This window comes from Danio aesculapii, chromosome 10 (genome assembly GCF_903798145.1).
Source record: "Danio aesculapii chromosome 10, fDanAes4.1, whole genome shotgun sequence".
In the NCBI taxonomy this organism is placed as follows: Eukaryota; Metazoa; Chordata; class Actinopteri; order Cypriniformes; family Danionidae; genus Danio; species Danio aesculapii.
In genome coordinates this window covers 9,540,108-9,556,895 of record NC_079444.1, presented here as the reverse complement: position 1 = coordinate 9,556,895, position 16,788 = coordinate 9,540,108, and the positions used below count along the sequence as shown (strand labels likewise).

Sequence of the window (16,788 nt, the reverse complement as noted above, 5' to 3'; positions counted from 1 at the left end):
GTTAGCTAACATAAACAAATACTGTAGTAAATGTATTGTTTATTGTTTGTTCATGTTAGTAAATGCATTAACTAATACAACCTTATTGTAAAGTGTTACCAATATGGTATATACGTACATTCTGCATCTATTCGATCAGAATACAGCAGTATTGCATAAGTATTCTTACAATTTAAGATAGGATTTAAATTTGAATATACATTTTCATCTGCTCATTAACATATCATATTGATCTTGAAAATGGTTGTGCTGCCTAATATTTTGATGTAAACCGTGATGCAAGGTTTTCCAGATGCACTTACTGGCCACTTTATTAGGTACACCCTAGAACCAGGTTGGACCACCTTTTGCCTTCCTATTCCTCAGAGATTTTGTTCCATATTGACATGATAGCATCAGTTGCTGCAGATTTGTCAGCTGCACATCAACAATGCTCAGTTGGTACTAATGGGCCCAGAGTGTGCCAAGAAAATATCCCCCACACCATTACACTACCAACACCAGCCTGAACTGTTGATACAAGGCAGGATGGATCTATGCTTTCATGTTGTTGACAACAAATTCTGACACTACCATTCGAATGTTGCAGCAGAAATCGAGACTAATCAGACCAGGCAACGTTTTTCCAATCTTCTATAGTCCAATTTTGGTGAGCCTGTGTGAATTGTAGCCTCAGTTTTCTGTTCTCAGGTGACAGAAGTGGCACCCAGTGTGGTCTTCTGCTGCTGTAGCCAATCCACCTCAAGGTTGGATGTAATGTGCGTTCAGAGATGCTCTTCTGCATGCCTCGGTTATAATGATTGGTTATTTGAATTACTGTTGCCTTTCTATCAGCTCGAACCAGTCTGGCCATTCTCCTCTGACCTCTGGGATCAACAAGGCATTTGCGCCCACAGAACTGCAGCTCACTAAATATTTTCTCTTTTTCGGATCATTCTCTGTAAACCCTTGAGAAGGTTGTGCATGAAAATCCCAGTAGATCAGCAGTTTCTGAAATACTCAAACCAGCAGATCTGGCTCCAACAACAAATGTTCATGTCCATGTTCAAAGTCACCTACAGTAAATCCCCTTTCCTCCCCATTCTGATGCTCGGTTTGAACTGCAGCAGATCGTCTTGACCATGTCTACATGCCTAAATGCATTGAACTGCTGCCATGCTATTGGCTTGTTTGAAATTTGCGTTAACGAGCAGTTGGACAGGTGTACCTAATAAAGTAGCCAGTGAGTGTATAAAATGTTTGTTTGAGTCAAAGATGAGATGCCCCGTTTACTTTACATACATAGAAAGCATATTTTAAGAATTAGTTAGAATCAGAATTAGAATTCTAGTTAGGAATTAGAACGAGTTCAAGTGTTGACTTTAATATTTCAAATAATGCTTTTAGAAAAAATAAAAAACAAGAGTAATTGAAATAATGTTGTGTTTTCGTGTAGTGTTGAAATGAAACAAATAATTACACTTCTATTTTAAAGATATAAAAGGAAATAAAATATATACACGGATGTGTTATTATCACTCATTTTTATTGCACTTTAATTATCTCGCTAAAAACATCTAGCTGACAATTGGGTAAAACCTAGTTGTCATATATAATATATAATTACATTTTGTGTTTTGCTCAAAAACAACTAACGGTAAATTCAGAGAATCTGATCATTTTTCAGTGATTTCTTAATTTATTCCATAGATATTTATATACAGATATTAAAACTTAAGACTTCGTGGCCCTCTGTAAATCTCTCTGTTATAAATTAGAGGGTTGGTAGCATAGTGCTGCATTGTTGGTGAATCACTAATGTAAAGGAAGCAGTTCTTCCTCTTCCTGCTAAGACAGCTGCATGGCTTTAATAGCAGGTATTATCTGCACCGTGTGTGGCATTGTGCTTTTATTTATTATCTTTTTATATATATGTGTGTGTGTGTGTGTGTGTGTGTGTGTGCGTGTGCGTGTGCGTGTGCGTGTGTGTGTGTGTGTGCGTGTGTGTGTGTGTGTGTGTGTGTTTGACTTATTGTATTCATAGCCACGTGCCTGTTATTATCTCTATCCGTGAGAACTGATGCAGGTTATGCTGTAAAATCCATACATCATCAATCATAGCACATCTATTTTTAGACAAAACGAACAGCTGAAGGTGTTAATAGTTTCTTTGGTAATGTACTCTGTGTTCATGTGGGATTTACATATTTTTGAAAAACTGATGCTTTGTTCAATAAATGCTGGTAACACTTTACAAAAAGGCTGGACTTAAGTCATAAACTGCCTTTTAAAAATATTCCCAAAGCTTGACTTGTAATGTAATTAGGGTTTTTACATTAAAAAAACAACTAAAATACATACTGTTACCTTTAATGCAGTTCTCCACCAGGCATCTGTTTATAGCTCGTCAGAACACAAAATGCAGGATATACGGATTATATATTCATTCAGGTGTAAAGTCTGTTCAATTGTATTTTTTGTTAATTTAACATGTATATTATGAAATGTTTATCTTTGTAATGAGGCAACAAACACATGTAGATTGCTGAGCATAAGTGTTTAATGCACGTTTATGCATTGTGTCATATTACTCAGCTCTTTCTGTGATTTTCTGAAGTGATACAACAGCAATATACTTTATTATGGTGGCTTAAGAAAGCAACATACTGTTATAATACATAAACTTCATCTTTTGAGACTAATTTCTATGCATCTCCTCCAAACTAACTCCAGACCTCCAAACTATGTTGAATTAATTTGCTATATGTTTTCCAACTGATCCAACTTATGCTTTTCCAAAAACTGACCTGGAAAATTCAGAGATGTCCCATTAACCTAACATTAGACCAAACTTTATGACCTTGTAACTTTGTACCAGACTGTCATACAGACTAAAGTTTGGGCTCATTAAACTCAGACTACCAATCTGCCAATCACTGATGACCTTTCAACTTACTAGCCATACCTTAGCAACCACTCAGAACACCCTAGCAACCGCCTAGCAACATCTTAGCAACCACATAGCAATGCCTTAGCAACCACTCAGAACACCCTAGCAACCATCTACCAACACCTTAGCAATGACCGAGAACACCTAAACAACCTTTTAGCAACGCCTAAGCAACCATTCAGAACACCCTAGCAACACCTTAGCGACCATGTAGAACACCCTAGCAACACCTTAGCAACCACTCAGCACACCTTAGCAACCGCCTAGCAACACTTTACCTACCACCTAGAACAACCTAACAACGCCTTAGCAACCACTCAGTACAAACTAGCAACCGCTTAGCAACGCCTTAGCAACCACATAAAACACCCTAGCAACACCTTAGCAACTACTTAGAACACCCTAGCAACCACATAGCAATGACTTAGCAACTACTCAGTGGTCAACCAAGCAACCACTCAGAATACCCTAGCAACCACCTAGCATTATCTTAGAAATCCACATAAAGCACCCTAGCAATACCTTAGCAACCACTCAGTGCACCCTAGCAACCACAGAGCAACCACTCAGAACACCCTAGCAACCACCTAGCAACACCTTAACAACTTGGAACACCCTATCAATGCCTTATCAACCACCTAGAACACCTTAGCAACCACTTGGCAACCAGTCAAAACATCCTAGCAACGCTTTAGCATCCGCCTAGCTAGAAATATTTCAACCCATACTAGAAACATGCTAACATATATGTACTTACTTTCAAACTTAAAAACTACTTCAATCATTTAAACTTTAAAACTACTTTCAAATGTTCAGACTAGGCTTTCTCAAGCCACCATAAAGTTTGTCTACAAACTTTACTTTTCTAGTTAAAGGTTGATACCAGAGCATGATATTATATCCTGGTTGATATTTCCTGGTGTTTTTATATACGTTAAAGGTTCAAAGAACAACTCTAAATACTTCTCTGTCCGTATCTTTTGTTGAGTATAATCATAATTTAACCTAAATTTCCTTCACAACACCACTAAGGACAAAAACAGGATTTTTTTCTGGTGGATTAAATATACACTGTTAACTATTTTAGTAAATAACAGTAATTTACTGTAATATGAACTGTTTTTTACTGTAGTGCAGTTATGCAGTATGTTACTGTATTTTAAAGTTACATTGTGAAAATTACTATATTTTACAGTAAAGATATACAATACATGTACAGCAAGATGTTGCTACATGTACAGCAATGATGCTGTAAATGTAAATATGGTATTTTGCTGTAATTGATTTACAGTAAGTTACTGCGGAACTGCTGCCAGTAAGTTACTGTAGATTTTACAGGAAATTGTTAGCAGTGTAGCTAAAGTAAACTTCTATCATTCCAGTTGACAAGATTTAACAAGCCATCTACTCAATTTGTTTACGTATTTGTTTAATTAAAATATAATTATAGTAAACTTTTTTGTTTTTTGAGGTGGAAAGTCAAACCAATGTTTGTGTTTGTCTGCAGAGAGCTAAACTTCCGAAACTTCACCCTGATCCAGCTGAATGAGGAGTTTTCTCGGGGTCGAGGCCTGGATGTTGGAGCACGAGCCTGGAAGGGTGGAAATGTTCTGCTCTTCTTCTGTGACGTGGACATCATCTTCACCGCTGACTTTCTGAACACGTGCCGTCTAAATGCTCAGCCTGGTGAGAGAACAGAGCAAACACTAAATCTTCAGTGTCACGTGATCCTTTATGATTTGCTTTTTGTGCTTAGTTATTAACAATGGTTCTTAATATCAGTGCTAAAACAGTGTTTGCTGCTTAATAGTTATGTACGCTTTTATATTTGAATTTTACCATCACGTTTGATTTATTTGGTGGAGCATTTGAATTTGACTTGTGTCAGATATTTGATGTGTATCATGGTTTCCACAAAAATGTGAAGCAGCACAGCTATTTCAAATATAAATCATAAGAAGAGCGGCAGAACAACATATACGAATTATTGCTGTATATGGTCAAATAAATGCAGCTATAGTGAGCGTAAAATATGGATCACCATAAGTTGAAAAGAGTTTTTTCTAGAATCAAAATGAAGTGTAATTTTACCAAAATATCTTGTCAGGCATAATTTAACCAAAAAGTCTGAAGAAAATTCTAATTAGTTGTCATTTTAGGTCTTTATAATTTGCTACTGTCCTTCAAATCACGAGGTTTTATTTATTTGTAAATAAAATGCCTCTTTTATTATTTACAGTGCATCCGGAAAGTATTCATAGCGCTTCACTTTTTCCCACATTTTTATGTTACAGTGTGACAATGTAAAAAAAAGATTTTTTTGAAATTGTTGCAGATTTATTAAGAACAAAAAAACTGAAAAATCACACGTACATAAGTATTTACAGCCTTTGTTGATGCACCTTTGGCAGCAATTACAACCTCAAGTCTTCTTGAATATGATGCCACAAGCTTGGCACACCTGTCTTTGGGAATTTTTTCCCATTTCTCTTTGCAGTACCTCTCAAGCTCTATCAGGTTGGATGGGAAGTGACTGTGTATAGCCATTTTCAGATCTCTCCAGAGATAGTCAATATGATTTAGGTCTGGGCTCTGGCTGGGCCACTCAAGGACATTCACCGAGTTGTTGTAAAGCCACTCCATTGATATTTTGGCAGTGTGCTTTGGGTCATTGTCCTGCTGGAAGATGAACCATCCCCTCAGTCTAAGGTCAAGAGCACTCTGAAGCAGTTTCATTCAGGATGTCTCTGTACATTGCTGCATTCATCTTTCCCTCTATCCTGACTAGTTTTCCAGTTCCTGCTGCTGAAAAACATCCTCACAGCATGATGCTGCCACCACCATGCTTCACTTCACATGGTATTAGCCTGGTGATGAGCGGTGCCTGGCATTCACTCCAAAGAGTTAAATTTTAGTCACATCAGACCAGAGAATTTTGTTTCTTATGGTCTGAGAGTCCCTCAGATGCCTTTTGCAAATTCCAGGCGCGGAGTGGCTTCCGTCTGGCCACTCTACCATATAGACCTGATTGGTGGATTGCTGCACAGATGGTTGTCCTTCTGTAAGGTTCTCTCTCCACAGAAGAACACTGGAGCTCAGACAGAGTGACCATCGGGTAATTGATCACCTCCCTGACTAAGGCCCTTCTCCCCAGATCACTCAGCTTAGATGGCTGGCCAGCTCTAGGAAGAATCCTGGTGGTTCCACGCATCTTCCCAAGATGCGTTTCAAGATGCAGGCCACTGTGCTCATTGGGACTTTCAGAACAGCAGAAATTTTTCTGTAACCTTCCTCAGCATTGTGCCTCGAGACAATCATGTCTCTGAGGTCTACAGACAATTCTTTTGTCTTCATGCTTTGTTTGTGTTTTGACATGCTCTGTCAACCCTGGGACCTTATATAGACAGGTGTATGCCTTTTCAAATCATGTCCAATCAACTGAATTTACCACAGGTGAACTCCAATTAAGCTGCTGAAACATCTCAAGAATGATCAGTGGAAACAGAATGTACCTGAGCTCAATTTAAAGCTTCACGGCAAGGGCTGTGAATACTTATGTACTTATGTACTTAATAAATCTGCAACAATTTAAAAAAATCTTTTTTTTCACATTGTCATTATGGGGTATTGTGTGTAGAATTTTGAGGAAATAAATTAATTTAATCCATTTTGGAATAAGGCTGTAACATAACAAAACTTGGAAAAAGTGAAGGACTATGAATACTATCCACTGTATACTGGATGCAGAAACACCAAAAGTATTTGACCACTTAATAATGGGCTTTTAATATAATGCTTTTAGTGCTTTTCTCAGAACTTACTGCATATATATCTGAAGTACTTCTCTATGGACTGTTAACTGTTGTCAAGGTGTTTCATTGGAAGTCAGTTTTTAAAGTCTGCTTTAAATCAGAATTTACAATATTAATTTTGCTAGCTCACATTTTTATTCTTAAGATAAATAAATAATCAGTGCAAATTGATCTGCTAAAAAAATTGTTTCGGTAATCTTTAATCAAAATCTGACCATTTTCTTTTGCTTTTGGAGTGGTGGTCCTTCTGCTGATGTTAACCTGATGGCTTCCATTGCAACTGTATATCAATATTATTAACCACACCCCTCTTACCATTAGTTTGCTATGAGAAAATGATGCACAAAAGAAAGCCCCACCCCCTACTCAATATTCAGTTTCAGTTGTAAGTACATCAACATACTGAAAAAAGTCTCATCAACTTCCGGTTCACGCAGACTTTAATATTGAAATAAATTATTGATTGATTCATTGATTGATTGGATACTTGAATATATACATTCAAATGAGGAATATATGTTCTGCTTGTGTCGTATCCACATGTGTGATCACATTGTCTCCCTCTTTTTTTTATCTTTTTTTTAAGGAAAGAAAGTGTTTTATCCAGTCCTCTTCAGTCAGTATAACCCGGCTGTGATTTACGGCAGTCACGATCACGTCCCGCCTGTGGACCAGCAGCTGGTAACGCAACTCATTTCATCTGGAGATTAAAATGCTTCATCAGGTTTGATGTGATTAAATGCTGTGCTGCGATGGGACACGTAATCATCGCAGTCATTTGGCATTGATATTCTGAACGTGTAGATTATAAAGAGCCTGATTGAATGTGTCGATAATGCGCAAAGCTGACATGAGACATGAGGCCAAAATGAATTTTTACCACAGCTGCCGGTCCTGATTGAATTGGGGAAATCAATTAGTCTAAATCTTTCGTACTGTAATTAGGATAATTAAGTTTTGCAACATTTCAATATATTTCGTTCGTATCAGAGTTACTGTGGGGGAACTAAATATTCAGCACGTCACCTTTTGTCTCAGATAACATATTTCTAAACATGCTGTTGACTTGAAATTTTCACTAGATGTTGGTAACAACTAAATAAAAATATATATACGAAAAGAAAACAAATCTACAAATGAAGTTATGTGTAATAAAATGAAAATTACACAGGAAAAAAAATATTGAACACATGAAGAAAGGGAGTGTAAAAGGGCAGTGAAAGCCCAGACAGCAGCTGAAATCTCTCAGAAGTTATTCAGCAACCCTCTGCCCTTTCTCACTGTAAATGAATATGCTTCAGTCCAGCATCTACACTATCGGGGTGATAAAGATGAAACCAGAGTAGACATTTCAGCAAGGCAATGATCCAAAACACAGCCAAGGAAACTCTCAAATGGATTCAGAGAAAGTAAATCAAGCTGTAGAATGGCCCAGCCAATCACCTGACTTGAATCCAATAGAAAATACAACATAAAGATCAGATTTTGATAGATGAGACCCACAGAACCATCACGATTTTTACACTCTGTTGAAGGCTGGGAGTATTCAGTGAAGTATTCAATACATTTCAGTAGTACTTGTTCAAAAATGGTGATGTGTTGAATACTTATTTCCCCCACTGTATATTATTCAACTGTTCATTGGATGTATATTTGAGCGACCAATCACTTTCACTATATGAATTTGCCACATAACACATAATGCTTGGTATGTTAATGCAAAGAAAAATGCTTACATTTTTACAGATACATTAATGGGAGAGTAGCAATACGGTAATACAGTAATGAGTGTGCTTTAGTTTCTAATGATTCAACAGACCAGAGATAATTATTCTGATTAGCACAATGATTTGAAATTGAGTAATTATTCAGAATGAAGCATTTAACAGTGTAATACTTTTATGCTATTGTTTTCCTGTGAAATTATATATGTTTTAGTTTATTTCTAGTGTTTTCTGCTGTATTATATATTAATAGGGTGACCAGGTGGCTCAGTGGTTAGCACTGTCGCCTTACAGCAAGAACTTACAGCAAGGTTGCTGGTTCGTGTCCCGGCTGGGCCAGTTGGCATTTCTGTGTGGTGTTTGCATGTTCTCCCTGTGTTGGTGTGGATTTCCTCCGGGTGCTCCGGCTTCCCCCACAGTCCAAAGACATGCACTATAGGTGAATTGATTAAACTAAATTGGCCAAAGTGTATGTGTGTGAATGAGTGTGTGGGGATGTTTCCTAGTAATGGGTTGCAGCTAGAAGGGCATCCGCTGTGTAAAACATATGCTGGATAAGTTAGCGGTTCATTCCGCTGTGGCGACAACTGATGATTAAAGGGACTAAGCCGAAAGAAAATTAATGAATGAAATTGTCAGTAGTGTATGTGTGTGAATGAGTGTGTATGAATGTTTCCCAGTACTGGGTTGCAGCTGGAAGGGCATCCGCTGTGCAAAACATATGCTGGATAAATTGGCGGTTCATTGCGCTGTGGCGGCCCCTGATAAATAAAGGAACTAAGCCGAAAGAAAATGAATGAATGAAATATATATTTGATATCAGAATTATTTGCCCTTCTGAATTATAGCCCCCCTGTACATTTTTTGTGTTTGTGTTCAGTTTTGTTTTGTGACTCTTTTACAGATCATTAAGAAAGACACTGGCTTTTGGAGGGACTTTGGCTTTGGAATGACATGCCAATACAGATCTGATTTCATCAATATAGGTAAACAGACATCCAATCTAGCAGCTGTTGACATGAATTTACATGAAGTAAGTTAATTTATGCTTATATTAATGGCCGGTCACATTGATGGAAATGAGGGGCAGCTGTTGGGAGCGTTATTTCAGAAATAAAGGTTGAAGTTGCTCATTTGTCTAGAACTGAATTTGTAACCAGATCTAAATATCTCGCTAAAGGTCATTCTGTAACATTAAGCACAGAGCCATTACAGGATGTGGAAGTTAAATAGAATGAACTGCAAATGAATATCTCAGGTTCAATTTATTTATTTATTATTATTATTATTATTATTATTATTATTATTATTTATTTATTTATTATTATTATTATTATTATTATTATTATTATATTTCAAGTTTCTGAAGTCTGTTATGCTCTTCTGTGGCAGTATTTATTTGATTAACTTTGGTGAATACAGTAGCATTACAATATTTTTTTGAAACAAATTACAAATTAAAGTGACTGTTTAGTATTTTCATATATTTTATATTCATATATATTTATATGTATATGTTTATAAATATTTATATTATATATATTTATATTTTTATATTCATATATATATTATATTCATATATATTTTTTAAAAATGTAATTTATTTTGTCATGCAAATTTTCAGCATCATTACACCAGTCCTGTGTCAAATAATCCTTCAGAAATCAGTATAATGTCCTCATCTTTGCTCATTTATTATTATTATAAATGTTGAAAAAATATAATACATTTAACTGATCAATGTAACAATGTCCTTGTAAATAAAGGTCATATAATATCTGTATAAAAATAATGACAATGACCCGAAACTATACAAAAGAGACAGATGATTAACAACTACATCAAAACAGAAGTACAGAGGAAAGGACAACAAAGCTGTTTGTCTCGAGGGAAGTCCACATTTCCTTTTATTAACAACAGTTTATGTGTCTAAACAAAGTGTTTATTCAATGTTTCCTTTTTCTTCAGTTCTATGCAGATGCACTATTTACATCTGGCCACATTAACCACAACATGGTTTTAAATGTGCTTTTGTAAATAACATATGTTTCCTCTAGGTCTAGTTTTAGATTCACAAAACATTCTTAAAATCAAATGAAATACTTTGTGTGACATAATTCGAACTGAAACAAAGAAAGAGCGGGACCAAAGTCCCTTTAAGGCAAGTCATTTCACTTGGCGGCCATCTTTGAAACGCCTCTTGGGCATTCTGTCTGAATGGGGAAACATCAAATTCTCCAAAACTACTTGCCAAGCTTACGATTATATTTCATATTATGAATAACCAATAAAATTAAACAACAACTGTCTATTTAGTTTCCTTACTAAATGTTAGTATCACACAAAATCCGCAGAAACTCACGTCTGGTCCGAGCCCCTCCCCTGGATAATTGTCATTTTATAGCGATCGCTGATTGACTCCTGTACTAGATGGTGGGGCTTCACTCACCATATTGACAGTTACACTTTTCCCTATTCAAAAGTATACAAGTGACATTTGTCTTGTAGCTGTGTCTCATTTCAGTGGCTGCAACCTCCGAAGGATGCAAACTTCAAAAGTGAGTCCTTCGAAGTCCACACAAGCTGAACCAAGCATTTTTAAATGAGACGATCTAGCCTACAGAGGACGGTTCTCATAAACAGGCAATGGTAACAGCTGCTTTTAATAAGCGGTAATAAAATTTGTAATAATTTTTTTCAAGTGATTTTAAAACGTATTTTAAGCGAACTGAAGGCAAAACAAGGTACACAGAAGCTAGAAATATATTTCCTTTGATCCATACATGTACACATAAACATGTAAACTGTCCACAAAATCACTCTTTAGTAAGACATGTTAAACTCTGTTTGTTTTTTTAACATGTTTACATATGCAAGTAAAATAAACCTAATTCATACATTTAAACCGGAGTTTTCTTTTTCTTTTTTTCTTTCGCCGCAAAGAATCCGCCGGTTGTGTCCTTCATTATCTGGGAAACGAAGGACGCATTTTGAGGCTGCGTTTGAAGGAGCCTTCGAATTTTTTTTAAATGAGACAGCCTTTGTCACGCCGCGATGACGCAGCGCGCTTCAAATGCATCCTTCAGAGGATGCAGCCTCTGAAATGAGACACAGCTTGTGTATTCTATAGTCCTTGGCGGGACATAGAGTAGCTCCTCCGCCTTTTGAAAAAAACTGCCAATAGCATTTTGTTTTTATCACAGCTCTGCCAGTGAGAGTGGTTGAGCTCAAGTACAGATAGTAATAGCATTTTGAAGAGAGCGGGACATGTCAGATACTATAGAGCATTCGATTGGTCAGAAGATTTGATGAGAAATGTGATGTCAAAAAAAGTGTTGATCCATTTAGCATGTTTATTGACTGTTTAGATCATTGTTCATCAATGTTTAATGATGATTTAGATTTGGATGTTTATTTATATATCTCTCAAGACTAACACACTGATACTAACATCTAAAATTATGATTTCATGAGGACTTTAATGGTAAAGTTCACCCAAAATAATAATTCTGTCATTATTTATTGATTCTCATATCATTCCAAACCTGTATTAGTTTCTGTGGAACTTGAAAGAGGTAAGAAGTCTGAAGATCTGAAGAATAGAAAAGGTTTTGGTTCTGATTGACTTCCACTGTACTGAATGGTCAAAAACTGTATTTATCAACTGAAAGGGAACCAACACTTTTATGAATGAAACTTTTCTTTAGAATTTCTTCTTCTATGTGCAACAGAATAAAAAAAAAAACTCATACAGTCCTGTAAAAATATGTGACGGTGCATGGTGACAATGTTTATTTTTGGGTGAAATGTCCCTTTAAAAATAAAATTCTTCATATCTTCCTATCCACTTAAAAAAATTTATTCAGTGATCATTTACTCCCCATCAACATCCAAATCTGTTTGAGTTTCTTTCATTTTTTCAACTGAACACAAAGGAGGACGGAGATATTATGAAGAACTTTGGAAACTGGTAGCCATTGGCTTTCATAGAAGGTAAAAAATTATAATAATATGGAAGTCAATGGCCACCGGTTTACAACATTCTTCAAAATATCTTATGTAGAGAATATAAAATGTCTCAAGAGAGAGTAAATGTTGTTTTTAAAGAGGAGAAAAATTGACATTTTCTTTTTTTGGGTGAACTATCCCTTTAAGGACCCCTGAAGTTTGATGATGTTGTCTCTCATGCTTTGTTCTGATGGTCTTCTTGTCTTCCAGGTGGCTTCGATGTTGACATTAAAGGCTGGGGTGGTGAGGATGTGCACCTCTACAGGAAATATCTTCACAGTAATCTGCTGGTGGTTCGGGCCCCGTCCCGCGGCCTCTTCCACCTGTGGCATGAGAAGCGCTGCGCTGATGAACTGCCTCCAGATCAGTACAAGATGTGCATGCAGTCCAAAGCCATGAACGAGGCTTCGCACGGCCAGCTGGGGATGTTGCTCTTCCGCCACGAAATTGAGGCGCACCTCCGGAAACAGAAACAGCGGAGCGGAGTCAAAAAACCTTGATGAACGCTACCACCTTCTGTAAATGCAGCACCCTCAAGCATTCTGTCCTCATTCACTCGCACTTTTGTGTTAGATGTTCTGTAGAAGGGACTGTTCTGGCTGTTTTTTTTTCATTATTACTAGATTGAGTAGCGAGTGAAGCATCAGAAAGAACACAAAATGGCATAAAATCTTCATAAAAGTGTTTCATATAAATTTAAAATTATTAATCAGAAAAACTGCTTTTTATTTTACAAATATTGATTTGTTACATCACTTATAATTCAGATCATTTAAAATAATAATAATTTCAACTATTATTGAAATCTCTAAGTTTGAGTTCATATCCCAAAATTTAAAAAGAATTGAGAAGAATTTGTACACAATTTGTGCTGGTTTTATGATGTTTTTATTGTACTTTTTCTGAATTTTGGAATTCAAAATCGTACTGAAATCCCATGGGAAAGAGCAACCCATGCATTCCTCAAAATTTCTCCTTTTGTGTTCTACAGAAAAAGGAAAGTATTTTGGTCTGAAACAACAGAGAGCGAACAGATGTCGAAAAAAAAAAAAGATTTTCCTTTGGCATAAAAAGGAAGAAAAGGAATTTTACAGTTTTGCCTTCAATGAAGAGCTGGTTTTAGTAAATCTGACGCACACACACATGCTAAGCCAAACCCTGAGATAACCAACAGACGCCACAGGAGAAAAGCAGGAGACAGACGTTCCCTAAAGACAAGATAGTGAAGCGTGGGTGAACACAGAGGACATTCAAGTCTCTTTAGAGTGTTACAAAAAGATTCACGGTAGTATTATCCAGATGCATGTATCACATCGTGAGACAGTAATGCACTTCAAATGAGCAGCGGGTTACATTGATGGAAATCATGTGTAGCTACTATAGGCAAGCCTACTACACATACATTTTGAGTAGACTTGTTTTTTTTTTTTTAAAGAATGAAGGAAAGTCCCTAATAATGTAGGTACATTTGTTACTTGTGAATCATTGATTAAGGGCCTTAATGCATGTGTTTAAACAGTTTATATGACGAGTGGTTCAACGAACTGCGATTTATTTTTATGCTACCGTTGGTTTCATAATGGTGTGTCGCCATCTTGTGGTGTCGATTGATAAAACTGAGCTGACGGTTTTAAACTTCGTTTTATACTCGAAGGTAAATTTTTGGTTCGTTTTATGATTGAAACTCAAATCCTAAATGTGAGGTGTGATAACAACAGCCCTTTATTTAAATTATATTTTGTACAAATGGCTACTTTTGCCTACTTTTGCCTGCGAGGAGTAGACTGAGTGTATCAGACTGAAGAGTATCAAGAGGGCTTAAAGGGATAGTTCACTTCAAAAATATGAAAATGTGCTGTTATCCCCAGGCTATCAAAGATGTATCCAAAGAAAAAAATGCTAAAACTGTGGTGCTTATTCTTTAAATGCAACTCAATATTTGCTGGCATTTTGAGAGTCTTACATACAGGTTAAATAAAAGTAGGCTAATACCTGTGCAGGCTCCCGATGTTTTATGAGGTGACACAGCTGGTCTGTTGAAGAGACTGATTATTTACAACAGCTAATTTTCATGTTTTGATGAACTATACCTTAAATGACCGTTGCAAAACCTTTAGATTTGCTCATTAAAATCATGCAGAAAACAAGTCTGACAGGTATATCAAAGAGCTGTAGAGATGTTTTAATAATTATTTATTGGGGAACATTTTCATCTCTAAAGCTTTAGCTTGTATTTTTTATGTTATTTGGGAAGAATTCACTCTAGTATATTGTAAATAAAAAACATATTTAGATTTTTTTTCTTTAGAACAAAGCAAAATAAACCTTATAAAAACGTGACTAATTTTTTAACGTTTTTATTTACTACACAGTTAAAATCAGAATAGACCTTTTTCACAGCGGAATTGAATACAGGAAGTGCCCTCCAAAGCAATGTATCACTTTTTCCGGTTTCGCTAACAGTTGCAGAAACATGACAGCCTCAGGACTTTGGATGACATTTTCACTGTCAACTTTGCCATAATTTGGACAAGAACACGTTGTTCGCTTGGTTAATGTGTAAAACTGACGTAGCCTAAATAAATCAGCATTTAAAAGGAATTTGTGCAGAAAATGTGTCTTACTCGAAGCGTTTGCAACGTTAGGTTACAGTAAGGTGCGCAGCCAACAGCATAAGATCTGCTAACTCAAGCCATTCGTTAGCAAAAATAACTATTTAACATCCAGCAGGATTAGTTTTATGTTTGTAGTTGTCAGTAAGCTGTGCTAACCCCCTCCTTCCTTTGTATTCAGGGTCAGATACAGGCGAGTTGCTATCGGTCCATGCGAAAGAACGAGGAGCTCCATAATGACAGGTTTCTTAAGGCTCGTAAGGGTTACTCAAGTCTGGAAACATAATTTAGCTCCAACTCGCCGGAAAAAATAAAGATATTTGTTGTTGTGTTCAGTGTTTGAATAAGATTCTATTAAAGTACTTCAGTTTAACACTAATTACAATTTTTTTTACATTTTAAAGCAAATATCTTCAAAACAGTCAGTCTGTAGCGTATAGGGTGTGTTTCTGAATCTTCAGGTTAAAGTTAGTTCATGTTTAAGTTCATTTTGTTCATCTGCTTTGAATGTTTTATTATTTAAAGAACAGCAAATAACATTTTACAACACAAAAAAATATACATGCCAGGGGGTAATTATAAATAAAATACAAATATACAAAATGTACATATGTAATAATTAAATACTTTATAGAGTTCACAATTTGTGGGTAGGCTTCCTTGTTCAAAGAGTCTCTGATGCTGGTAATATACAAGCATATTTCAGTGATCAATACCTTAAAATTTGGTTGCTTATTAGTAAATTAGACAGTAACGCCAAAAAGTACATTTTCCCACAATGATGAAAGAGGTTTTGAACACTGAAAATTGTTAATAATCTTTTGCACCTCTTCCTTTTGACTGAGTATGTACAATACCAAAATAAGTGTAAACCTGTCTCCTTGTATTTATTACAGAAATACAATTTACATCAATTCCACTTTAATTTTTTTTGTAAATAATGTTTTGCTGGATAAAATCTGTGGAGAAGTTTATAGGATATATTTTTAATTTAGTTTCTAACCTGATATTTCTGTGGTAACAGCCACACTTTTTTTCAGCAAATCAAGTCACCCTTTAATAAAGACATCCAATAAAACTTTATTTAAGGAACAGTAGTGATTTCTTTTTGGAAAAGAGTTGGAAAAGCTCTATTATTACTCTTGGTGTTTACTGTAAAACAAGTTTTGCCAACATAAGATTTAGTAAAATCAAAAGATGATGGTCTTGATTAATACCACTAAATAACATATGGCTCTCTGAAAAAATTGAACCAATAACAGTTGAAAACTTGCAGGGTTATTAAGATACTGTAATGAGAAATGAATTCATTGTAAGAAAAGTATACCATCTTTATTATAAAACTGACTAACCAAATTAATTTTGTTGTAAAAAAATAGCATTTGTATTAGTTGTGTATTATTCCAATGTGGGGGAAAATTATGCTTATATATTAATGACCTTGATAGGAGCACTTGTTTGTGGAAGGCAGATAATTTAACTGGAATTTTGTCTATATTATAATTTCACATCATAATAAAACTAAGACCTCCAATACTTGATAAAACAAAATGATCTCAGCTTTGAAGTGCATTCTGCACATGAGCGTACTCTGGCATATAACTTGAAAACGAAGGACATCCATTCCGTCTAATTCATTTCACCCATGATTTCGTCTGTCTTTAGTCTTTTCGTGGAAATTGAGGTAAGGATGTCGTTTTTTT

General features: G+C 35.8%; 1 protein-coding gene across 1 annotated transcript in view; it reads left to right on the top strand.

Annotated features, from left to right (window-relative positions):
- The window catches only part of csgalnact1a (chondroitin sulfate N-acetylgalactosaminyltransferase 1a), a 68,035-nt gene extending 53,804 nt beyond the window's left edge, over positions 1-14,231 (top strand). Inside the window, exons 5-8 of the mRNA XM_056467068.1 lie at positions 4,437-4,615; positions 7,328-7,422; positions 9,370-9,451; positions 12,684-14,231. Of these exons, the coding sequence (XP_056323043.1) occupies positions 4,437-4,615; positions 7,328-7,422; positions 9,370-9,451; positions 12,684-12,973 (646 nt within the window). The 3' untranslated portion in view covers positions 12,974-14,231. The remainder of the gene's footprint in view (positions 1-4,436; positions 4,616-7,327; positions 7,423-9,369; positions 9,452-12,683) is intronic.
- Positions 14,232-16,788: the final 2,557 nt, after the last annotated feature.